This window comes from Halichoeres trimaculatus, unplaced genomic scaffold, assembly GCF_033239565.1.
Source record: "Halichoeres trimaculatus isolate MK-OKI-2021-1 unplaced genomic scaffold, fHalTri1.1 fHalTri1_scaffold_3, whole genome shotgun sequence".
Classification (NCBI taxonomy): domain Eukaryota; kingdom Metazoa; phylum Chordata; class Actinopteri; order Labriformes; family Labridae; genus Halichoeres; species Halichoeres trimaculatus.
This window is the reverse complement of record NW_027437181.1, coordinates 18612461-18638405: the sequence shown is the minus strand read 5'-3', so window position 1 is coordinate 18638405 and position 25945 is coordinate 18612461. Positions and strand designations below refer to the sequence as shown.

The window sequence follows — 25945 nt, the reverse complement described above, 5'->3', positions numbered from 1 at the left end:
TTTACTCATGGACTTAAGCCTCTCCTGTATGGTTACAGGGACATTAATGCTTTCCACCAGGGGGACCCTCTCCTCACAGTAGAGGATACAGTTGGCTGCAGGGGTGATAAAAGGCACCAGCCTTGTGCCCAAAAAGACTTTAAGCAGTGGTCATCGTAATGGCTCACTGCACTGACTGTGAGGAGATCCCCGAAGAGCCATTCAACCTGAGTACCAGTCTGAACAGATCAAATACACAAGTACAGTACGACACGGTCAAAAAAACTATTTACAAAAGGGATAAACTGAAAGAAACATGACAATAAAAACAATGAAGAAATTAAACTTAACCTTTTACTAAAACTTAGCATGTTAGCTGTGTCACTGTCAGCATGTTAGTGTTTCTGCTTTAGCAAGGTAAAAAAAAGCAGAGTAAAGCCTCAGAGACCCCTGGCTGTAAATTCCTGGTGTGTTTTGTTGAGCCAACAAAGTCAAAAACATTAAATTTACTGTAATATAAAACAAAAGAGCCCTGTCTTTACGGGAGTGAAGCTTGAACCATCAATTTGTCGGATGTTTGGTTTTTGTTGCAACCTGGTTTGAGTCCAGAGATAAGGGGAGCAGTGTAAATGCCAGAGTACTGAGGCACCAAGCTGTTTATTGTTTACAGCCTATAAATCAAAAATAAGACAAATTTATTAGCATAATCTCTTGGCTCAGAGGAGATATCTGTGAATGGTGCAAAATGATAAAGCAAATAAGCTACCAAGTTAGGAATCTGAAGGCAAGATACAGGTTTCAATCATAATCCTAGCTTCTCCATGAAAGATCTGAGCATGTCGTATAAAAATTATTTGGAGGGGAAAATGAACGGTGGATGAGAGTTGAGGAAGGTAAGGAGGAAGGACTGTGTGAACCAGTAAATAGGAAACCAGAGAGGAGCCAAACACTGAGATCCACCAATTGACAAGTGACTCTTCATTTTACTTTATAAAGCAGACACATAAAGAACAATAAAAACAATAAAGAGAACCAAAACAACAAAGAGGACAATTAACACAACTGTAACAGTTTGAAATTGACGGGGGGGGGGGGGGGGACAGCAGCTACAGGGATCATTGGTCCAATGACCAGACTGTTGACAGGACTTTGACTTTCATTACTGTAATAGCTGTAAGAGATTTTTCTGTCAAAATTCAAACAAATAATGATATTACTAAAGGTTAATTGCGATGCTAAGAACACTACTGCAGCTTCCGCAGCTAACCAGTTCCTCCTGAGTTATTAATTCAAATACCAAATGAGCCTTTTATACAATACTACTTGCAGAGGATCTACTCAGAGTCATTTCTACAATCTTCCCTTCTTAAAGTGGGTAAAAATGTTAATGTGGGTATGTTCCTCAAATATCTGTTGAGGTTGCACAGTTGTGATATTTTGCCTGCTGGAGAATTCCCACTGTTAGCTGTAAATTTTATGTGTAAAACATCAGACATGTTCAGAATTTTGCTCAGCTGCTGCAAGGGGAACTGAAAAAGACATCTCATGCATCTAAATGAGATCTTTATAAAACACTCATCAGAGACACCACACTAACAGGTCATTATCACTTCTGCCTGACAGACTGTTCAGGGCAAGAAAGTGAACCATCGTTTTCTACCAGTCCTCTCCACACTTTATGTCACATCAGGTTTTTGTTGTGCACTTGTTGGTGATGTCATCTCTGTACTGTTGGATGATTTCAGCTTTTACACACCACGTACTAAATTAATGTTAAGTGATGTCTGAGCATCCTCAAATGTTTCTTAGTGACACTGCTTACTAGTTTTTGAAGAGATGTAATGAAGGCCAAAGGCACAAGTCGCTATATTGTAAGAAATCAAAAACCTGGTCTGTGCTTTACTTTTTTAATACATATACATCACAATCATAGACTGTATAAAACATGGACGTAGTCTCGCCGACGTCACCCGTCCATTTCTGAAACGGAAAATGAAGCACATCGGCTACAGTACAGTGGACAGGTGACGTTTTTTGAACCAGGCTGTAAATAGGTTAATTTCTGCTTTGTAAATGTTTTTTTTTGGCTTGGTGTCTATGTGACTTCTGCCACTTCCGGAGCCAGCCTCAAGCGAACAGCTGATTTTAGCACTTCCGCATTGTCTCATATTCTTAGACCGGAGGTTGCCGCTTGATCACAATATATCAGTGTGTCATAGGTTACAGACCTGATTAGCTGATGATTGTGCTGGTTTGGTTGGACTGTTAAAATGAGTTACATAGTAAAGTTGACCCCATCTGTAATAGTAAATAGCCTATAGGGAAAATAAAACTATCCATTTAATACTGGCTTTAACACGGCACCATCCAGGAAATCAGATTGGCTTAATTTTCAACCCTGGAGGTTGCTTCTTGGAAACCTCTCATAAAGCAAAATTTCCTTATTCTAATTTTTTTCTTTTTTTTCTGATTTTTTTCTTTAACTGTCATCTTCATTTTTTGATGTTGTTGTTGTTTCTATTCTTTAAAGAACCCTCACCGATCATAAGTAAGGTAAGAAGGAATTTGAGCAGATGGACTTATTGAGTGATAAAGGTGATCAAGAGTATTAAATTATACTTGAATTAAAACAAACAGAACCATTACAGAGCAGAACTATTTAGCATTAATTAGCATAACCATAATTAAAATGCCTAACTGCATACTGATTATAAATGTATAGAGGGTTGTATGCATTAGGGTAATAATATAATCAAGCAAGCCAACAGTACTCTCAATGCTTTATGAAGATTTAAAGATATGAACATTTTAAAACTTACCTATCTTTTTGTGTTTGCTGTTGTTTTTTGCTGTTGTTTTGGGGTTTTTATTTGTTTATTTTGAGGGAACTGAATCAACACCTGTCACCCTTTGAGGTACCACAGTTGTGAACAGCTTGCACAGATTCTCGCACCAGGGTCTGGAGCCTCCCAGAGGTCTTCATTATGTCAAAGAGGAGTTAGTGCCTCTGGCTTTTACTCATCATGGACTCAGGCTTCTTCTCCCGGGCACTGGGACATTAATATTTGCAGCCACAGGGACTTCCACCTCACAGTTGAGGATACAGTTGGCTGCAGAGGTGATGAAGGACCTCTGCCTGGAGCCCCAAAAGTGCTTTAAGCAGCCTGGAAGTGATACAGTCATATACAGCCCACTGCACTGACTGTGAAGAGACCCACCAAACTGTTCCCCAACCTGAGAAACAGAATAATCAGTACAGATGCCTGCATAAAAGAAGCCATAAAAAAGACAGAAAAGTACATCAAACAAACACACATGGAGGAAAAAAAAAAACATATAAAAAGGCACAGGACCACAAATGTGCCCTGATAAAAAAATAACATTGTTCAATTAGTTTTTAACCTAATGAGACATTTTTTCACTGGGTTTGAGCTCCTTGACCAATACACAGGGTCTTGTCCTTTCTGAAACTTTTTACTTTCCACTTCAGAGATTGTTTAAGCTCTTTAAAAAGGTGTGTATTTTCTGGACCTGTGGTGTGCAGTTAAACATCTGTTTCAGCTGGGCTTAAACCACAACAGAAACATTACAGATAAACTCTCATAAGATTTGCCTCAGTACAAATGCCATAACTGATGAATCTTTCTCTCTTCTTGGTGTGTATTATGTTGAAATTCAGGTGTGGCAATGTGGCGGCAGTGTCGAGGTCCTGCCTTGTGCGCGCATCGCCCACATAGAGCGCGCTCACAAACCCTATACGGAGGACCTGACAGGTCACGTTAGGAGAAACGCCCTCAGAGTGGCAGAAGTTTGGATGGATGAGTTTAAGAGCCACGTGTACATGGCCTGGAATATTCCCATGGAGGTAAGAGATAATTTCATCCGAGTGTTTTTCTAACAGGTCAGGTGATAATTAATAAGCATTGGGCCGGTGAACTGAGCTGGTCTAGTTCTCATTATGATTTAATATTACTTTATCCCACACTGTTGTTAGTATATTAAAACAAGACTGCAGGGGGTGGTGCATGTAGCTATGATTGATAAATGATAGGCTGTATGGGTGTAGTCTACAGTGACATCAATAATTGTCCATTATTATTATTATTATAGTATCATTATGAAGGCAGTATGATGTCAGTACTGAGTCCACAGCAAATTTCCCCAATAGGACAGTGAAGTTCTATTCTATTCTAATCTATTCTATTTTATTCTACAGTGGGCATTTTGCATTTGCCCTTCTACTTGACAGCTTTAAATAATTTAAACTGGTGTAACAGGCCAAATTAACCCCTTGCACCGACTATACCCAGGTATATTTTGGCCAAGACCTGATAACACCCCAGGATATCAAGTGGCCTGGTCCGAAATATGCCCAGGAGTGTAGAACAGACAAATCCAGACTATACCCCCTTGGGGAAAAGTGTCAGGCACTAGAAAGAATAATCAGTGTGAATGCAAATGGTACATTTAACATGTTTTGTTGTCCCATTTAATTACAAACACTGAAATAGTGCATAATCTGTCGAGAATCTGGATAAACCAAGCCAAAATAGCCAAAAAATAAAAAATTCTTCTTTGATTTGAACAAAATCAGTTACAATCTTGACTTGCAGTAGTTTATTTTTTGTTTGTTTTGTTTTGTTTTTTTGAAGAGTAAATAGTCTGATGAAATGACAGCTGCTCCATTTACTGTTGAGTTATTAGTTAGCAGTTATCATAACATAAGACACCTCTTTGATTCTAACCATTCCTTTGAACAGCTAACAGCAACTAACCTTTAGTAAAATATACTGGCTGGCTACTTTTAACCATAGGGTATAGTCTGAACTGGGATATATTTTGGCATGTTACACCAGTCAAATCTTGTGTTTTCCATGAAAAATTAGAAGCTGCACCTGTTTACCCAAGAAAAAATATCATAAACATACATCTAAAACACAAATTATACAAATCACAAATTAGTTTTCCCAAAGGCAGAGATGGTTCATATGCTTTATGTCTTCACTGATAACTAATATGAAACTGTGAACACTTAAAAATCCATCCTCAGCACATACATGTTTAATGTGTCCCATTTTCTAAATGTCACACGTCAGAGATGAAGTGATTGCAGCCTGCGCTGACAGATGGCAGAACTGTTGAGACATCATAAACGAGGAGGAGAAAAACTAGCACCTTTACATTGGTATCACAAGTCAACATATTCTAGTTTACATGTTTTCAATAAAAGCCACATCACAAAATATTAAAATATTGATAATTTATCTCTTTCACATAAAAATGAAGCTTATCTTTATGTGCCTTGTATGAAGGAACTGCTTTTGCAGCCTTTATATCAAAATTCAAAGAAAATATTCACACTGACACCTAAAGTCAGATGTGAAAAATGACGGATGTAAACAAAGAGGACATCATCATAAATATAGAGGACCAACAGGCAGCTCCATTGTGCAGCCACCTAATCTAAATGTTACAGCACTGAGTATCATCTGTTATCGGTTATGCTCCTCCCATCGCAGATGTTTGGTTGAATCAGGAGCTGACACCTCCAGGAGGCTCACATGAAATTATTAATCGTCACTTACAAAATGGGCTGAATGAATTACGTGCCTCAGAATAAATAAATACTTAATATGAATCAACAAAAAGGTCTAAACAGGCAAGCAAGTTGTCTGAAAAGTCAATACAAAGAGAGGCGATTGAATTAAAAGATGAAAGGTCAGTAGAATGACAATGAGCTGGATCACAGCTGAGACTTAGGAAAGAAATAACGACTGAAAGAAAACGAAAATACATAATTTAAGTTATGCAATTATGCATCTATTATGTATAAATGCAAACTATTTAGTCTTTTGAATCCCTCTAACTGGGACTTTATTGCACCATTGAGACACTGAATTAAGACATACACAGTTCAACAACTTATAAGGCATAAAACATTTCTGTTTGCACAATCACAGGGAAATGATGCAAACTGTATGTGCTGTATGCTGTCTTGTTTATTTTAATAGCTGAGCCAGTGTTATATGTAGATGTTTTCAGTGTAGATTAGTGCTTTTCGTTTCATCTTAAACCACATTCAATAAATTAAAGCAAATAATTGCACTATGTCGTCTCATGTTAAATGTAGCACCCCTCAAAGGCAAAGTCAAATGTTTGTTCACTGATGCTTTTTCTCCTTCTGCATAATCAGTTTGAATATGTAAATCTATGTTATGAATAGATGAACATCTGCAGGCAATTCATTCAGTCAATGATGAGGCGTTCAACAGTCTGTACTCAAGAAGCAGAAAATTTAGCCACAGCTTTCGTCCCCTGTGCTCACCACACAGCAAAATTGTATATGTTCATTAAGTGTTAATTAAGCCCAGTGAACACAGGCTTCCATTTCATCCTGCACCCATCTGAGTTCACTTTTTGATGGTTTTCAACACCACAGTGTCCTGTCAGCAAAATTTTGACCTGCCACAGCTTTTAAGATATCAAAGAGAAGCATTGCTGACGTTTGATGAGATGCAGGAGAGCACATGGGGCTCATGGTGACATGTTGTGAGGGAATAACTCAATCTGAAAAATTTCAGGACTTGTATGCAAGCATAAAATTGACCTGTCTTTTGTCAAAGTGTGGATATTTGAGGATTTTGACGTGTAGCTCAAGCCCAAGCTGAAAGGTCATGTGATGGTTCAATAAATGGTTTGAAGGAAAAACTCAGTCACTTTGGAAATTACAGCAAATCTTAAAAAAACATGTTTAGGACAAGCTGAAGCTAACACATCTAAACATCACAACACACTAAAAAGCATGCTGTTACGCTCATATAGGTCTATTCATGAAAGTTGGGTCATTTTCAGTATGTACCCTCCAAAAATTTGCCTTACATGGTGCTTTAATGATATTTGATGGTCACAACATTGTAATGGCTCTAGGCATGGGTACCTTTCACATTTAAAATGATATGGAAACAATTTGGTAATAAATATTAATTTGTTTGATAATAGAATCTTAATGTTTTTAAACTAAACATATTTATTTCTCAATATATACATTTGCAATGCTGTGTTCATGTCCAGCATGGAAAATCACCTACTCTTCTAGTCCCTCACAGTCACAAGGATTCGTTAAGGTACCAAAACACAGTACTAGGGATGAGTACCGAATTAGGTACTTTTATAGGCAATAACCAAATTCTTTCAAAAGTACCTGGTACCGATTCACAAAAATAAAAAAGGTACCATGTTTAGGTACCTGAACGCATCCTTGGGACTGTAAGGGAGTGGAAGAGCAGGCAATTTTCAATGCAGGACATGAATACAGCATTATAAGGTTATATATTGAAGAATAAATATGTTAAATAAATAGAAAATATTTAAATAAAAAAAATATATATATTTTTTACCACATAAACACAAAAAAGCACCGAAATTTGGTGCTGTTGGGTAGCAGTGCCGTATCATTTCAATTGTGAAAGGTACCCATGCCTATATGGTACCATTTGATTTTATGTGAACTGGTACTGGGTACTTAGCCAGTTGTATCCAAGATCTTAAGAGGAAGTATGTTTAGTTTAGTTAATTTTTAGTTTAGTTTAGTTTAGTTTAGTTTAGTTTAGTTTAGTTTAGTTTAGTTTAGTTAAGTTAAGTTAAGTTAAGTTTAGTTTAGTTTAGTTTAGTTTAGTTTAGTTTAGTTTAATTTAGTTTAGTTTAGTTTAGACAACTTTATTTATCTCAATGGACAATTCTGAATTTGCAGTCCACCAAGGCTACACATATATCTACAAACAGCAAAAAGAGACAACAATAAACAGAATGTGCATAAAATAAAGGACAGTACATGACATAGAGCACATCGATACACAGCAGCCTTCAACAGACCCTTCCTGTAGCCAGGGTCAAGCAGACAACATTACACATCCACAACAAGTGGCAGCTCAAATGTCTGTTTGCCGACTAACATCTCATTTGCTGATATGTGTGGCAGGAAACAAAACCAAGGAAAACAGACCTTTTAATAATATTTATATGGTTTCGACAATAAATTGTACCTATACATTGCAGCACGTACCTCTAAAATGTGGTGAAAAGTTGGCATCTAAGAACTAGAATTCTTGTGCAAAAAGCTAACAAACAAAGCGATTAATAACAGTACACGGTTTCTTTTCTTTCTAAGGCTACACAGACCCTGAGTGTGTCTGTGTGATGCTGCAGCTGGAGCAGTACAGTGATTTTCAATGCCAAACTGGACGAAAATCAAACCCTGTAGAAGCTTTTTAAATACAGAACAAATGACTGCACAATGCTCCTCAATGACCGTTATCTGATCTGCCTCTCTCTCCACAGGCCACGCTTAATCAATTTTATGCTTTGTGTTCATCATTGTGTTTTTCTGTGTGTGTGTGTGTGTGTGTGTGTGTGTGTGTGTGTGTGTGTGTGTGTGTGTGTGTGTGTGTGTGTGTGTGTGTGTGTGTGTGTGTGTGTGTGTGTGTGTATTGGCTTGGACCCAGGATCCAGGGATTGATATTGGTGACATCAGCGAGAGGAAGGCTCTGAGGAAGAGGTTGCAGTGTAAGACTTTCCGATGGTACCTGGTCAACATCTACCCTGAGATGAGGATGTACAGCGACACCATTGCCTACGGAGTGGTGAGTTATTGCCTCCATCTTCATCTTCTTGTGGTTCAATTTAGTGTCTGAAAGAGTCAAAACAAGTCAAAGAACAAGACTGAGAAAATCACTTGAGTCCCCTGTGCTGGGATGCCAATGTCAGGAGTACAAACAGTTCACAAACAGGAAGTTTGTTGAAGTGACTCCAGCTCTTTGCTTCCCTCTCTTGAGAGGTAGCCAAAAATACTTGCTTTTTTAAAGGAGAGGACAAAAAGAAGACATTCCTCTAGAAAAAGTTGAAAAACTTCATTCAGTCAGCAATTTCACTGTAAAAATACAAAAAAAAATAGTTTAAGGATGACACTAATTTGATTCCATAATGTGATTGCAGTATACATTTATTTGCTTTAATTACATATTGGACATAGGTCATCCAGCTGGAGAGCGATGCAGTAGTTTTTACAGCCTGACAAGCCAAGAAAGTTCACATGTTGGCAGCATTGCTGTTTTTCTGTTCCTTGTTCTCTAACAGCTTCATTTCCATGGTCCTCCCACCTCACATCACTGTGCTGCACCCTAACACACACTGACACACAGACCACAGTGTTATGGTATGTGACTTTTTTTCCTTGTGCAAACTGACAAACAGTGAGAGGATGTAGCGAGGAAATAGGCCGGCCTCATTACATTCGTTTCTTAGTCTGTGTTGACCTCATTATTCTATATCTGCGACATGCATTTGATGGACGAATCATTCGAGGTGCTTCTGGGATTCAGTACAAATGGTTGAAAACTTGCCTCACATTGCCAACGAATGTGTTTTAGGACTTGTTTGTTTCCTTCCTTCTCTAATTTGTCCTCCCACAGTAAGGATGAGGGAGGCAGAGGGAAGGCTGAATGTCCTGCATCTCTGTCTTTCACCACAGATTTCGTCAAGCCCACATATAAGCTGTTCAATTAAATCTGACTGATTTGGTTGAAATCACTCTTGTACAGTGGCCAGTGGGTGTCAGACGATTTGCAATAGCCACAACATGAATGCAATTGCCACGACACAACAGAAGTACAGCTACAACAGAAGTTGAAAGAGGTTAGTTATCTTGACGGACTCAGAGAAGTTGTCCTCTTAACTTTTGTTGAGGCTGTGCTTCTTTTTTGTTGTGGTGTTTGCATCCTTGTTTTGGCTTTTGCAGATTGGCTGACACCTACCAGCCACTGTACTCTGGTCACTTGTTTCTTTTACAGTTTATTTGCTTGACATCAGTCTTAGGATGCTATAAATGCTTTGAAACTTAGGTTAATGTTTTCCCCAAAGACGTCTTTGGAGCATATTTATGATAATTCATTTATATTAGGAATTTTGTCCTGAGCTTATGTTCAGGACCATGTTTTGCTTGTGGATTTACTGATTATCAGATATAAGTAAACATCTCCTGAGCCAATGGGGAGCTGAATCATCTCTGTGTTCTTCAGATCTCACATCTTCACCTAATTCTCTCCACACACAAACCCCAGAGCTTCCTGCAATACAGATTTGTGTCTTGCAATCAGGCAGACCTTTGTCATGATGCACATGAGTAACCCTCTGGCTCTGCTTCACAGTCTGAGTAATGTTCATCCAGCCTAATGCTTGAGATTTACACTTTTATAGAGATAAATGCACTTACGAGGATTTAGAGAATGAGATTCACATTTTCGGATGTTTCTATCTGCTTACACTGCTGCTTGCACTTCTTGTGTTTTCTGTGAATATTTTTATCACACTCAGTCTATCTATGAAAACAGCAGAGGAAATGTGGGACTAATGATGGAATAAGATGGCTATTTTCCCTTCTCCATATTGCCTGTCCAGTCACACAAAGTTGTGGATGCATTTTTATATTAACAGGGAACACTGCAGCAAGCAGTAGTTAATGTTTGGATAATAGTTTCTTTCCCCTGAGGGAGAAATAATGTACCTCTACATTTATTAAAAAGTTAGCAGCGCCTTTCCAGTAAAGATGGTTTTATTCACCTCACATCACAGCTTTCCTCATCGGGGTGGCTCCTACGGATGATTTCTGTTTCCTCATTCAACATGAACTTTTAAAGAAGTCCATAAAGCCATAAAGAAAAAAATGTGAATCACTGATGAAGAACAATGCAAAAAAAAAAAACACAAACTGGACATAATTACAACAGCCTTCAGTAACGCTTTACTTTAGAGGTTTGCAAATTTCATCGCACTTAGGTAATAGTTAGACAAAGTATACAAAGCAGATTCTGTTTCGCAGTGGGTGTGTACTCGCAGTGTCTGTCATAATCAGGTAAGGCCAATTTACAACCCCACTCATGGTGAATATCACATCTGAAGCCTTCAGTTGTATCATGTAAAACATGATAGGCCTAATAAAGGTGTATCATTTTGCATGTGATCTCAATAATGCATATCAACAAACTCAGTACTAAAGAACTTGATGAAATCAAATAACAAATAGCTAACTATCAGCTGCTTGTAGGGAAACTGAATTATTCACTGAACATTTCAAAGGTAATTATCAGAGGAAACAATGAATCTTCTAACTTCTGTATTCAAGAACTAAGCAGCTATTTATCACCTGCTTCTTTGGAAATAGCAGAAATGTTGGGATACTTCTAAAAACACTTTATGTGGGTTGTACTTTGATTGCAAATAAATTATTTGCTAACTGTCACCTTCTTACTCTGCAGTTTGGAGTACATTTCAAAGAAACTGGAAAAAACAGTAACCTACCAGTTGTGACTTGCTATTTTGAAAAAGTTATGTGCTAATTTCAAAGAAATAAGAAAAAACTTTGTCTAATTATTACTTAAATATGATGAAATTTGCGGACCTCTAAAGTAAAGTGTTGCCCAACCTTTCACTATTTGTATAATCATTCATCTCTTTTACCTGTTTGAACATCCACTTTTCAACATCACAGCATTAAATTCTGTTTCCATTCAACCTTAAGAATTTAACCTCAAAATAATGAGTTCATGTGGGAGCCCACCTCCAGGAAAAGTTAATTCAGGACTTTGGCTTCAGGGCTTTCAACCCTTGAAAAATTTAATTCATGCATGCACAAACTTTATTGATGTAGCAACTTTCACGCACAGAAAGCAGATGTAAGTAAAGGGAAATGTACAGTGAACAAGACCGGTTATTCAAGCAAGAATACCAACGGGGTCAGTGTGGTTAGCATGACCCTGACAAAAAGCCGAGGGGTCTGGTTTTACCTTGCAGGGATTCTGATTGACCTGAAGTTGCCTGGGTTGCAGGACAAGATGCTGTAATTTAATATTCTGTTTGTTCATCAGTGCTGAAAGAAACTGTTTCCTCAGTGCCAACAGCAGAAGTGAATGTATCTGGTACGACAGGTGTGACCTGGCTGTCCCCGGTATCCCTCTAGCTGTTTAGAGCAAATGACCCTTGTTATGTGGTTTTGACCAATCAGATCAACTTTCTTACACAGCCATAGGGTTTAAAGAAGGTAGATTATGATACAAAGATGGAGAGAAAAAAAAGTTTTGAAACCATCTCGGAGCATCAAAGCTTGAAATTTGTGTTACTGTTAAATGGATGACAATAAAAAAAGTTTCCACATAAAAGTTCATTTAAAATATGCTCATCATATATATTCAAAAGATGGTGGTTGCACTGATTGCTCTTTAAGTTAGATGCCCGGAGCCCTTAATGCAGTGACTTGTGTGAATCTGGTTGGGCCAATTTACCTTCTGCAAGTAAACCTCTCTCACTCTCACCATCTTGGGCCTCTTGTGTAAGTCACTATTTTGAATCTAGGTATAATACCCAGATGAATCCATTAGAAGTATATTGTAAATCTAATATTCACAGCTAGAGCTTGCCATTTTAAAGGCATCTCTTATTAAATCAGCATCCCCAAAGGTTAAAGTAGCTGGAAGAGTTTAGGGGTTTGTAACAAATACAATGACTCAGTTTCAACATAGTTTGGGTATGAGTGAAAGACTCATGTGATCTGTGATTTTTAAAACCCTGGCAGCAACATCCTCAAAAGTGTAGTTTAGCTTTTCACAGGCCATTATTCAAACAGTAACCTGGACACAGAAGTTTTTCTGACACTGTTAAATGAAAAAGATCACTAAATCAACGTGCCGAAAATTTGAGGCCGAAATTGAAGACTTTTTATCTAGGCTGTCCAACTGTCCTTTGAATGTTTAGTCAGTCCAATGAGTGATCTATTCTGGAGATATATTATGACAGACTTAGTGCAGCAGAGCAGAAACTCTGCGGCTTCATATGAACAAAACTTGCCTACTGACAATCTGTCTTTTGTTTCTTTGTGTGTCTCTGTATTTTTGTGTGTCTTCGTCAGTTGAAAAACTCTCTGAAGATTGATCTGTGTCTGGACCAAGGGCCCGACAATGACAATGTGCCCATCCTGTACCTCTGTCACGGGATGACACCTCAGGTGAGAGCTCCATCACTCTCTCCCTATTTCAGCAACATGGTTTCATGCAGCACGTAGTGTAAAGCCAGATTTAATATACCACCTCTGTATTTTATTTCCATCTTCGGCTTTTCTTACTCAATAAAACCTGTTCCATCTCCGAGAAAAATAACTCCCCTTCCTCTGCCTTCGGATTGGATCATCCTCGGGGGCTTTACCTCATAAAAACAGGATGAGGTTTTCTTTTTTTGCCCTTTAAAAAAACCATCTTCAGTGCTGTTAAATACAAACAAACTTCATTTCCAGTTTTTCATGTGCTTCCCCTAGGCATCAGGTGAAATGTCACAATATTGACAAAATACAAAGTTAGATTTTATCAGAATATGTGTCTTTTTATCTAGCTTATTTACAAAATGTGTGTTTTCTAATAAGTATAAAAAGATCATATATAGATTAAAGAGTAAAGCAGTTTCAGGTTTAGGATCCCAAACTGCTTGTTGGTAGTATTAATGTTTTCAATCAGTCACTGTCGTTAAAGTGTATCCTTGAACTACTTGTCCCGGATAAATTTCCACCCAAAAAGCAGGGACTTCAATTGTCTTCAAATGTTAGCACAGCTTGATTATCATTTACTTTCTCCCAGCTCTTCCAGCTTCTATTGATCCCTCCATCCCATTATGTCTGAGCAGATTGCTTTCAGAGATTGTTTAACCTTGCGACGGCAGCCGAAAACTTGCCTTATGGAGTGAGACTTGATCTCCCATTATCCCTCTTGATTTAAATGAATCTATTGGATGTTTCACACTCATTATGCCTCTATTGATATTTACACCAGGGCACAAATTGCAACCGATTCAGGAGAAAGCTGCCTAATCTTGTAGTGCTTTTTTTCTTCAAAACCTCATAAGTCAACTTCCCGAGCACTTTCTAAGACCTAAGTATGCGAAAATATACTAATTACTAATCTTATTTACGCTATTGATCTCTGTTAATCCAGGAATATCAAATAATGGATTGGACCAGCTCCAGCATTTCTAATGAGATTAGGGATCATCTTTGTAAAACAAATCCAGTCTGCTCTATATTTGTGTCTCTGTATTACATCATCCACAGGAATCATTCCCTGGACTGCATCTATTATAATACATGTAAATATCGTTTGTTGTTTTCTGTCAGAACGTGCCGTTGCAACTGCAAGATGTACTTATCGGCGATTACAGCAGAGTTAGACTCTGAATTGCAGGTGTTGCGGTAAATGCAGCTCTTCAGAGCACAGGCACGCATGAAAGGAACAGAAATACAAAGCTTACGATCCAGCACGTGACAGACTTTGTAAGAGTAGGTTGTCAGCAACCTTACAGTACAGCACTGCAGCTCAACAAAATGATAACACACACCGACTTCGTCTCAGGAACAATGGAAAGCAAAACCACATACAGTCTGGCAGCCTGCACCGCTCCAAAAGTGAACAGAAGTGATGAATAACAGGAGTCACAGTTTAACATCGGTTGTGAAGGAGGCAGAAGCATTTTTTTTTCACCATTTCTTTAAATAAAGGTGATAAAACAAAAAAGTGACCAACAAAGACCATGAAATTTAATTACAAATACAAGAAATGATCTTGGGTTTGTTTAAGAAAGTAATCCAGGTGCTGAATATGAGGCAATCTTGGCCCCAGATGGAGACAAAGTCCCTGTTATTTATTCTGCTTTAAAAACAAATTTATTCAGACAGGAAACTTAATCCTTTATTCGCCTGCTACAACCACACATGCGTCTTAATCCTTCAGATTCTGCAAATAAAACATTTAATCATTCTCCTTTCTGTTTGGTTTGAGGCAAATCGTTTAGGTTGCTGGTTGTGGAAAATGTACAAATATTGTTTGAAAAATTTAGTGCAGAGATTTAAAAATGAATGATTAAATCTTACATAATTGGTCAATACCTGTGCAGTAAGAGAAGTTTTTCTGTAATGCTGGTTAAGCAATGTAACTTTTTCTTGTAGGTAAACACATTAGTCCAAATGAATTAACTCTGAAACTTGAAGCTCTAAACTCTGCATGCTCATACAAGAACTGTGCAGCTCCTTCATTATATTTTAAAAATTGATATAATGTACATCTTTTTAAATGTAGCATGTTTTTCCTGTTTCCTGATTTTTTTTTTATTATTATTATTATTTTACAGTTCTGGTTTCTCCCTGTTCCTTGTTTCTCTTTGTTAATTATTTTACCATTTACTTTCTCAATCTGATGACTCCAGCACAAATGTCTGTGTATGTTCCAAGCTACAGTGCAATAGAGCAGAGTAGACTTAGACTTGTAATATTTGTACACCTCAGCCAGAAATAGGGGTTATTAAGGGGGGAGGAAAGAGAAATGGAAAGAAATGTGTTTTTTATTAGTTTTGCACTCTCTTAAGCAAACCTTTAAAGGGATATTTTGTGAAATAATAGATGGTTGAATCTCTTTTGGCTATAGACAGAAATTTTATGGCGCAACAAGAGTGGCTCTAACAGGACTCCGTTTTTTTTGTGGTGGTTTTAAGTCAACTTTAAAAATGTGCCGTATTTTTATTAAATTACAGTCAATCCAGTTAAAATGCAGTGAAGTCAAAAGAGACAATCATGTTTTTTTAATGTTGTGGAGTGCAGGTTTGCTTTGGTAGTGCACACGTACATTAAAGCTGCACTAAAGGGCAACACTGCAGTAAACAGGCTCTCCAGTGAAATACACAAATTAAATCAAACGTGATCAAAAAGGCATCTGTATTCATTTCATGTGTTTGCTGAAGAAACACTAACAGCAGTTGTCTGATTACCTTCCTGACAGTCTATGTATTCATAAAATCCTCCCTCTTCCCACTCTATCATGTTTATAACATTAAGCATTCTCCTTTTTAAAAACAAAACATGCCTTTCTGTTGTTCCTGTTGTGTTCCTGCAAAAGATTTAAGGCTTTTGTCAGGTTTAAATGAAAAGGACTGACTGAAAAAAGCAATTTATGGGGGATTTCGCCAGAGAGGACATAATTATTCTTGTTTTCTCCCCGTTCCTGAATTAATTATGAACATCTTTTGAGTGTAATGCTCTGTCTTTCCTTGTCCTCCTTTCAACAGAATAGCTGTGTAAATACATGCTCAGTACATATAAATTAATTTCACAGGGATTTTATCATACCATAACACATATGACAGCATGCTTCATTTGCTGCTCAGTTCATTAATTCTATATTCATACACAAGCTCTGGAGGAGCCGCTGTTTAAATGTCAGCCCCAGCATGTCTAAATGCACAGTGAGGCTCCCCACAATTTGTTTAATGAAGGATTATTTTTGATTGCAGAATGTGTACTACACCAGTACGAAGCAGCTCCACATCGGGCTACTCAGTCCCACCGTCGATGATGACGACAACAAGTGCCTGGTGGATGTTAACAGCAGACCGCGCCTCATCGAGTGCAGCTATGCCGCAGCCAAACGCATGAAGCTCCACTGGCTTTTCACTCAGGTAACAATCCATGAAACACCGCTGCATACACACAGTCAGAAAACACAAGGTTAAATACACATTTTTTTTCTTACACCGCCTGAGACACGTTGAATGAGCAAGGGTAAAATAATAACTGTGGAGGTAGCTTTTTAAACATGCAAGTGGTTTAATTTACTGTTTGACCGAGCTCCCCTCAATCCTGCAGCTCATTTAGTAACGAACACTCATTGAAACTTAATGATTGTCTTTTTTCATTAGCGGCTACGTGCTTGCACAGAGTCTTTAAACAGAGCAGACATCCACCTTAAAAATGGCCCTTGACGGTGGGTGAATTGGATTAACTGCATACTTTGATTTGGGCTCAAAAGGCCTCATATTGTTGTCTGCTCTGCTGTCAGTGCAGCAGTAATTAAAAAGTCTGTTCCTCTTTGAGCCAAATGTGCATAAATCCAAAATGTGGTCTGAATGCAAACTCCATGCTGTATTTGTTCTGACGGTCACTTGTGGATGGCCGCTACAGGTGTCTCCACATCACCTGTCATGCCATCAGGCTATAAGTGGTCATTTTAGTGAACTTGTATCATCTAGTTAGTAGGAAGGGGACTCATCAGAGGAGCTAGAGCCAATCACACCTCTGACACATGGCATCAATTATGGACACGGTTGTGACTGCTTGTGTGCCAGGTGTCAAGCCAAGATGAAGGCATCAGCACCAGCAAGTCTAGGGAGTGGACATCTGGACAGATCAGATGGGGCAGCTTTTCTGTTTGTTTTTTTTTGTTTGTTTTTTTTCTAATGCAGTATATCGTGGTACAGTATATGAAACTGTTCCACAGACTGTGACAACTTCAAATCATCCACAAAGAAAAATACTTTATATATAAAAGATTGAAACTTTGAGCTTGTATGTAAAGATGAGTCATGTGTTGGCAGGTGCATATTTTCTGATTAGAAAACAAACAAGTGGGTAGGACCACACAGCTTTGTTTTGCTTGATGCTTTTTTTGTTGTTATGTGTGGGTGATGCCTTTTTTTCTGCAACAAGCACCTCTTGTTCTGTATACAACACTGTAAATAATATATAAACCATAGCACACCACTTGCTACAAGTTTTCATATACATTCATCAGCCAACTCCTGGAGGCTGTTAGAATGAGCAGCATCAGTATAACTCTTCTGAGTTAAGGTGCTTTAGATTTTAACTTTGACCTTGTTCCAGGCCTCTGAATCACCACCCACATGATCGATTTTTTGCTAATGGCCCACTGTTTCCTCTGGGTGGAGAAACAACTGGCCAAATCAGAGCTCAGTGGGCTGGATTGAAAACAATGGTTGCCATCTTTCTGTGCCAGAAAAGCTAGGGAAAAAAACTCTCATGTGGTCTTAGACACAGCTTTACTGGCTACTGTCAAGTTAACAAAAAAATAAAAACTGCTAACAGCTGATAGCTGGTCTTACCAAGTGCTACCTGAACCATGGCAACAGGAAAGCACAACACACTGCACTGACCTAAGATATCTTCATCATTGTATCTGTACATGTAATGCATGTTTTGGGTAGCAGAAAGGATTTGATGCCAGTCCTGCAGCCTTACCCACCAGATGTCTTCTACGGATGCCTCCTCTACACATGCACAATTTGTAAACGCCCATGAATGCGAAGTTTTGGCTTCAAACCTTGCAAAGCTTGGCAGAAAAGGAGGCACGTCGTACAATCTATACACTATCAGAGGTTAACATTCCACCTATGGAAGCACAGACAGATTGACTTTGATACTGAAGAAATCTCAGAAAACCACAATGTTTTCAAGTTGTAGAATCACAAATCAGAGCATCTTTTCTTTAACGTCTAATGTGATGTTAAAAATATATGTTAATCTGACTGAATCCAAACCAAGCTTGTGGCTGCCACAGTTTGCACTGCATCACACATCTGTCCCAGAAATTTTCTTTACACTTATCCTTCCTCATTCTCTTCTGAGAGGAGAACCTCAAAGTTTGAAAATCTCTGTTGAACAGGTTTATACACAGTCTCTGTAAATTTGCATTCAACAGATCTAAGTTTGAATTGTGAAATTTGTAGCTTAAGAATATTTTCTTTCTTCCTTTGAGCACATCACACATGTCACTAGAGGGTCGTTTGATTAGTTTGACTGAAGACGTAAATATTTTGAAGTAGACCTCTTATATTGGGGTCTTATGCTTGAGTACCACATACAGTTTTTTCTAAGGAACAGGAATTTTGAAAAGGGCTAAAAAAAAAAATTGGCTTAACTTGATTTCTTTGAGCATCTCCTTGGGTTAAGGCACTTTCTGTCCAGCACAGTGAAGTAGTGTCTGCTTCAAAACCTTTCTCAATAAATGCGTCTCCATCATTTCTCACATCTAGGGATATAATAATCATATCATCTATTCTTGTCACTTTACCAGCATACAGAACATGGCTGCTGCTCTAAAAAATACTCTTAACTTTTGCCCATTCACTGCTGTATTTGGCTGTGTCAGGACCTTATCTCACGGTGGTCTATAAATGCCCACTTTCAGCAGCTATGGCCAATCTGTTATCAATAAAACGAGTCCTCTTGACCTCTCAGGAGGGCCAAACTCAAGTGTAAATACAGAGAGAATAATTCATTTCACCGTCCGTCCAACCAGTCCAATGCTTTAGTCTTCTTCTTCCCACATCCCTCTGCCTTTCTTTCATAGTACTGGAAAGAGCTCCCCCTCACAGCTGTCTCCACGCTGTATTGACTGTTGAAGGCCTCCTCTTCAGTCGTTTGCCCTTGGTCAGCCATGAAGCCGTAATGAGAAAATCCTGCCTCGTTTCATCAGGACACGCTGGAATATTTTCACTGAGCTGATGTGCTCCCTCTCTCTATTCAGTCTGCAGAAACAGCTGCTGGACTTCACTTTCTTTCTGCACTAAAGGTTTCGCTCTTCCTTCAGGCATATTTCTCATCCCAAACATTTAATAATTTATTTCAAAAGTATTGCAGTGGCTGTGTAACTAATGATCCTGTTTCTGGGTACCATAAGCCTTTGTTTTGGTGCCCATCCCTCCTCAAAACCAGGTGTTTTTATCTGCTTTTTTTTTTTTCTAAATTTTTGGCGCTTTTGTCTGATTTTTTTCACCTATTATGTTATCAGAAAACCTTCGCCTTGCTAGGGAAATCACTTTAGCAACAGTTGTATTGTTGATTTTTGCCCACGAACCATGGGGATGCCATCTTCTGGGTGGTGTAAAAACCCGGCCAAAGTGCTCAGAGCATTTCAGCAGCTCACACCAGCATGTGTTCGCAGCAGTGTGGGTTTAAAGTTATATTGAATACACAAATTGTTCTCCTGCTGCACAGCGCAATTTTCACCATCCTGCTTTTATCTTTTCAGGGAGGATCCATTCAGAACAGGAAATCAAAGAGATGCCTGGAGCTTGTAGCGAGCACTGACAATGAGTTTGGCTACCAACTGGCTCTGCAGAAATGCACTGGACAGAAATGGTTCATCACAAACATCCTGTTTAGCAGCTCTTTATGATCGACTGCTGAAAAGAAATGCTGCAGTGAAAAGCACACAGGATGGATGGAGTCATTTCTTTTGAGTGCACATGTGTATGTGTGTGTGTGGGTGTGTGTTTGTGTATGTGTGAAAGGATAAGAAGCAGGAGTCCACAGAAGAGTCAGCATGGTTCAACATCATTTGCGGCTCCACTATGTCCTCTGATGAGCAGGCGACATCACATCATAAATGTTAAACATTTTACTTTGCCTACGGGATTAGCCATAGTTGGCAAATATTTTGCAGACTTGACAAAGTAGTATATTAAGTATATTTTGTGGTAAATCCAGTACAGTCAGATTTTGGTTGACTTAAAGATGAAATGGGTCCAACATGTTTTTGTACTGATCATATTTGCTACTGTGTAGCAAGCTCTCTGAATCTGTCCCTGCTGTAATGATTTGATTTTAGTGTCTCAGGTTTGTAGGTTTATTATGGGGTTCAGCTGTACAGATGTGGGAAAATGTTGGAATAAATCACAGAAGGATTATTTTATAAGTGTACATATTTCAAATGTTTGTATTAAGTTACAGTAAAAATAACTACTGAAAATCCTGAGTGCAAGCGTCTTTTTATTGTTGCAGCTCAATGTGATTCAACCTATAAGAGGATTTCTTGAATTAAAAGCAGTGGGATCAGCAATCAGTGTTAAAGCCATACTTTGAAGGTAACTATTTTTGATTTGTAACCATGAACTGAACACTTTAATGCACATTAGATAGAGAAAACGTGTGCTATTCAAAGGTGCTATTTGTACAAAACAATTGTATCATCATTACTTGCAGGAAAAAAAATCAAAAGGAAAAAAGCAAATGTTGACAACCTCTTCTTCTAAAATACTAAAGCAGTCAAAAAAAGAAAGAAAGAAAGAAAAGAAAAAACAACTAAAACAACTGTTGCAGTGACTTTGGCAGATCTCAGAGGCCAAACTGTATTTGAGCAGGTAATTTAGGGGAGGTGAAGAAACCTGTCATTTATGAAGCATAATAAAGATGTGTTGAGACCACTTGAATTTATACAATTTGATCTGTTTTACTGATAAGTTTTAAGACAGGACTAAAATCCTGTGGGGATGTGTTGTTAGCATTGTATACACTGTGCTAGTAAAGATGCTACAGGCATGTACTCCAGAAATCGTCTGTGCCCTAATTTTGGATATGATTCATTCAATCAGAGTCAAAACACAAAATATGCTAACATTTAAGTGTTTATATTTGGTTGTGTTTGTGAATATACTTTGTGTGTACTTTCTGTGCCAAACATGCATTTTCAATTTTGCACTTCAATTTATTTTGAAATTACTTAAACTCTGACATTAGTTTTAATTTGTACTTTTGCAGCCATTTTTATGCACATATTATATTTGTTTGTGCTATAGTAATTCATGGGTTGAGTCTTGGAAATGGATATAGGTGTGCTCATCAGGTGAGAGGGTGTGTTTTTTTGTGACTGGATGAGCACACGGCTCTTTGACGGTGGCAAACGTCTTTGTTTGGTGTTGTGATTTACTATTAGAATAAAAGTGCAAGATCAAGAAGGCGACATCTTGAGTTCACGCATCTTGTTAAACCAGTCAACAATCCACCGGTTGACCTTGACAAGCAATAGTCCACACATGCACTTTTCTTAATTTATTTTTTTTTTAAAAACTGAGAGAGTTGTTTGTGTTTCATTTTGAGCTTGATGGCAGGGTGACTGTGCTGTGTTTGTTTAAAATGATGTGTCCCCACTAATTGAAATTTTACATACAAAACTACTAGTAGTATCAGTACTTGGTATTGGTGAGTACTCAAGAGCGAGTACTCGTACTGGTATCAGTCTGGAAAAAAAAGTTGTATCAAACATCAATAGTAAAAACTCTACAATTATTGAACAATGCAGAGTAATACACTCAGACTGTTTATACAACTCCAAGTCTTTGAATTAATGTTGTCAGTTTGTAATGGCAAATACACGGGCAGAAGCTAAGAAACTGGGGCCGCTCCCTCCTCTGACTGTTGTTTGCACCTGGGGAGGAGACGAGTGGCACAGCTTGTTTTCAACATGCCAGTCCTCATTAGCATCCACACTCAAGCTGGGCTTTGCAAACCATGGCATCAAATATACATGGAAACCCATTTTCATCAAAAAGACCTTCCACACTAACACGTCTTAATATGTGCAATAAGAGCGCCCCTGCATGTTTAGACTTTTCAAAGCAAGAAAAAAAAAACTAAGCTGGACCCACCTCCACATTACTTCACCCTTCCATATGCTGATCATGTGAAGATGTAACCTGATTGTGCCCTTTCCGATTATTATTTCCAGCTTTGAAGATAGGTTGTTTATGTTATTGAGAAATCTCTCAACATTCATAAATAGAGATATTTAATACATTTCTACACTGTTGATTTAGCATAATGACTTGTGCCAATAATTTTTTCAAGTTCAAAATCTTGAGAATTGTAGTAAAAGATATGTCAATCTGCGTCCAGTCTGGCTGTATGTGAGAATGAGTCACATACTGTATTTCATTTAAGTAGTCTTATTGTAATACACCCACGGTGAAACTGTGGTTGACTCCCTCTCTATGATCTCTCATTGACGAAATTATAGTCATTTTTTTCTTGTGATTGTAATTAAACACTGACTTGTAATCATTGCTGCAACGGTCCTTGAAATCATATTCAAATGAATGATTTATCATGACAGCATGCTGAGGAGAGTGCTTGTTAAATTTAAAATTTCCAGAAAGTACTGATCTCATTTGCCTTGAAAGGTGGATTATGTATTATTTGAGTCAAACACCATGTCAGAAGAATCTCTCAAGGAGTTGAACAAATGTAGTCATTGAGTCCTCAATTTTCTGTCATGTCATTTTTTTTTCTCAAAGAGTGTCAATAGTGGGGACCTGAAGACTTTGTTAATAACATGATATCATTAGCAGCATTGGGTATGTAGCATACCTGTTTGTAGCTCATGGGACCTTTGCAGCTCTGTATAAAATACAGGTTAATAATCTTTAATATCTGTGCCATTAAAATACATGTTTAATTGTTAATATTATTACAGGGTAACAGAGCAGCAGGGCCAACATTGCTAGAAGACTGTGTTATTTTAATCAAAGGAGAAATTTGCAAAAGTAATGGGGGAAGTGTATTTTTTTTACAATCAAAACTGGCTTCCCTTAATGGCATTTTTCAAAATAAAGTAAAGGGGGGGGGGGGGTTATTTATCTATTTATTCATGGTTTTTTTGTTGTTGTTGTTGGTTGATGTTTTTTTGTTTGTTTGTTTGTTTGTTTATCTTTTACAATCCATTGGTTTAAATGCAAAACATTTTACCACTGCTTTTTTACACTCTAATAGTTCATACACTTAAACCTTACATCCCACTTTATATATATCTACATTCAGAATTGGTATGTGTGGGTAGTTGTAAAGTTTTTCTGTGCTTGCTGTCTGGTGCTATGTAAACTTTTTTACAGCTAGTGGCTCCCATCTTGCACATTTACATAGCAATTTACATATCAATGTGCAGTGTGACCCTATTCTAACAAAAAAATTAAATGAAATAAACTCAAATAAAGTCCAGTCGAGCTGCTAAATGTTAAAACAGTTGTCATTGAGATCCAGGCTTTATTTTGCATGGAAGCTGATGGAAACAGCCTGCCTCTGTCTGAAGAAAGAAATTAATCTTGCACAAACTCCAAAGCCCCTCGATCAAAACATTTTGTCCCATCGTTTTTGTCCACAAAAAGAAAAATGTGTAATATGTGTTGATATTCAGGGAGTTGAGTCTGAAACAATGAACAGCACAGCACAGGATTTCCTCATTTAAAAAAGGCAAATCATTGGAAAAACTCTTGAGTATTTGCAAAAAAAAAAAAAAGCATGTTCATAAGTGAGCTTGAGGGTTGCTTGGAGGCTCATTCTGTTAGTTTTACTCTTATCCTGCTAAAAATGCTGCGCTAAGATAGTGTGTTAATGTTCATATTACAAATATGAGAGCATCTTCTCATCTTACTCTCAAAATCAAGCAATTGTTTCCTAAAAAGTCGAACTATGTCCTAACCCTTTTAAGAAGACCCTAAATCACCCCATCACTCTCTATTATTTCCACCTCTTGCTTGTTTGAAAGTCTATCTACCTCTATTACTTAATTTCATGTGGTAGAAGACTTGGAGAGACAACCCATCATTTCTTGTCATTATTTTCTGTCCCCTACACAGACATTAAACATTGAACTCACAGCAGAACCTGCCGGGTGATCAGGGTATCAGGAGAGGTTTGAAACCTATATGGTTAAAGGAAGCAGCTTGTCAGGAGAGAGAATATCTGAACGCCCCCACAGGATCCTATGTGAGGAGCTTTCCTGTTTTCTCGCTGATGCAGGTGAGCCACAGGTAACTGAAAGGCTGTCTATGCTGCAGGGCAAGTAGAACAACTGAAGAGCAACTTCTGCAGTAGAAAATAAACAAAACTCTTTCGAAAGACTGAAAAAACCCTCTTCACTATAAGCCAACAGTGTGTGAGGGAACGCTTGAGCAGAAAAGATTTAGCAGAACAAAGAACGTGGGAGTGAAATCCGTGTTTCCCCCCACGCAGCCAAAGAGCTTCACATGTGAATAAATGTCACTGTTAATTGTTTTCCTCTGAGACAGAATCTGAGTTGCCATGGCGACGAGTCTCAAACTGCAAAGTCTCAAATGTCCTGAGACGTCAGGCCATAGGTGAACTTCTTCTCTCGAAAGCACCTGACAGGGCATAATTGCTCTTAGCAGAAGAAACTTAAGTCTTTGCTCTTTTTTGTGTTTCGCTCTCACAAACTAGAAACGATTCATGTGACCAGGGATTTACTACGGGGAAATCAAATTATCACAAAGTGACAGATGAAGCCATGAAGGAAAGGCTTAAACTGAGAAGTTAATGATATCTTACAAGCCAGGCAGGCATGAGTAGTTTCCAAAACTGATGTTATAATGTGAAACAATGTCTTTTAGATTTACAGTTCTACAAGTTTTTGTGGTACAACAAGTCATAATGTTGTGAAAATTAAGTCTTAATGTCAGAACAAGACTGACATTACTCCAAATAAAATGTCATTTTTTAGCTTTCTCTACGCCTACCGTGACTCTCATTACCTCTCTCTGTTGACTTGTACTTGAATTGTTCCGACCACCAAGTCTTAACAAGTAACAGGACGTATATATTGTGACATTTTATCCATTACAATTAAAATGTTTCTGGCAGTGATGGATGAGTCTCCGTGAGGAAGCCCATAAATCAGATTAAACTGTGAAAATGTGTATTGACTCCATTAATCCAGTTATGATTCAGGCATAGTCTGCCACTGAATCAATCACTGACAATAGTCCTGATTTACATTGTTTAAATAAAGCTGAGTCAAACCTGCAGTTTCATTATCTTGCAGAAAACCTCTGAGACCAACAACTGGAGTCCAGACCTTTATTCCTCATTCAGCAACTTTTGGGGTGCATTTGAAACTGATTTAATGACACTGATGCTTCATCAATCCAAAGAGCTTGTTAAAAACAGCCACCATCACCTCATAATTCACCAATTATTGATAACTTTTTCTGTGCATTCATTGATATTCTGTCACATCTACAATTTACCAGTCAGGTTATAATTTCATGGAAAGATGGTGCCAGCTGCTGCATTTATTGCTGGACTAGACAAGCATCTGCCAATCAGACAAGACCTGATACCCCTCACTGTTACTCTGAAGCAGATTCATAAACTCTTAACCAATACCAAGAAGATTTGTTTCTGAACTTAAAGGTCCCATATTATTCAAAAATCGCTTTATTAAGTCTTTAAGTGAAATATGTGGGTCTTTGGCTTTCCTCCCAGCCCACAAAATGTGATATTCAATGACAAAACCTGTACTTA

At 38.0% G+C, this 25945-nt stretch overlaps 1 protein-coding gene across 1 annotated transcript in view; it reads left to right on the top strand.

The window, feature by feature from the left end:
- Positions 1-20858, top strand: part of galnt18b (UDP-N-acetyl-alpha-D-galactosamine:polypeptide N-acetylgalactosaminyltransferase 18b) — a 92273-nt gene extending 71415 nt beyond the window's left edge. Inside the window, exons 7-11 of the mRNA XM_074667025.1 lie at positions 3659-3844; positions 8481-8618; positions 12935-13030; positions 16351-16515; positions 19884-20858. Coding sequence (XP_074523126.1) covers positions 3659-3844; positions 8481-8618; positions 12935-13030; positions 16351-16515; positions 19884-20030 — 732 coding nt within the window. The 3' untranslated portion in view covers positions 20031-20858. The remainder of the gene's footprint in view (positions 1-3658; positions 3845-8480; positions 8619-12934; positions 13031-16350; positions 16516-19883) is intronic.
- Positions 20859-25945: the final 5087 nt, after the last annotated feature.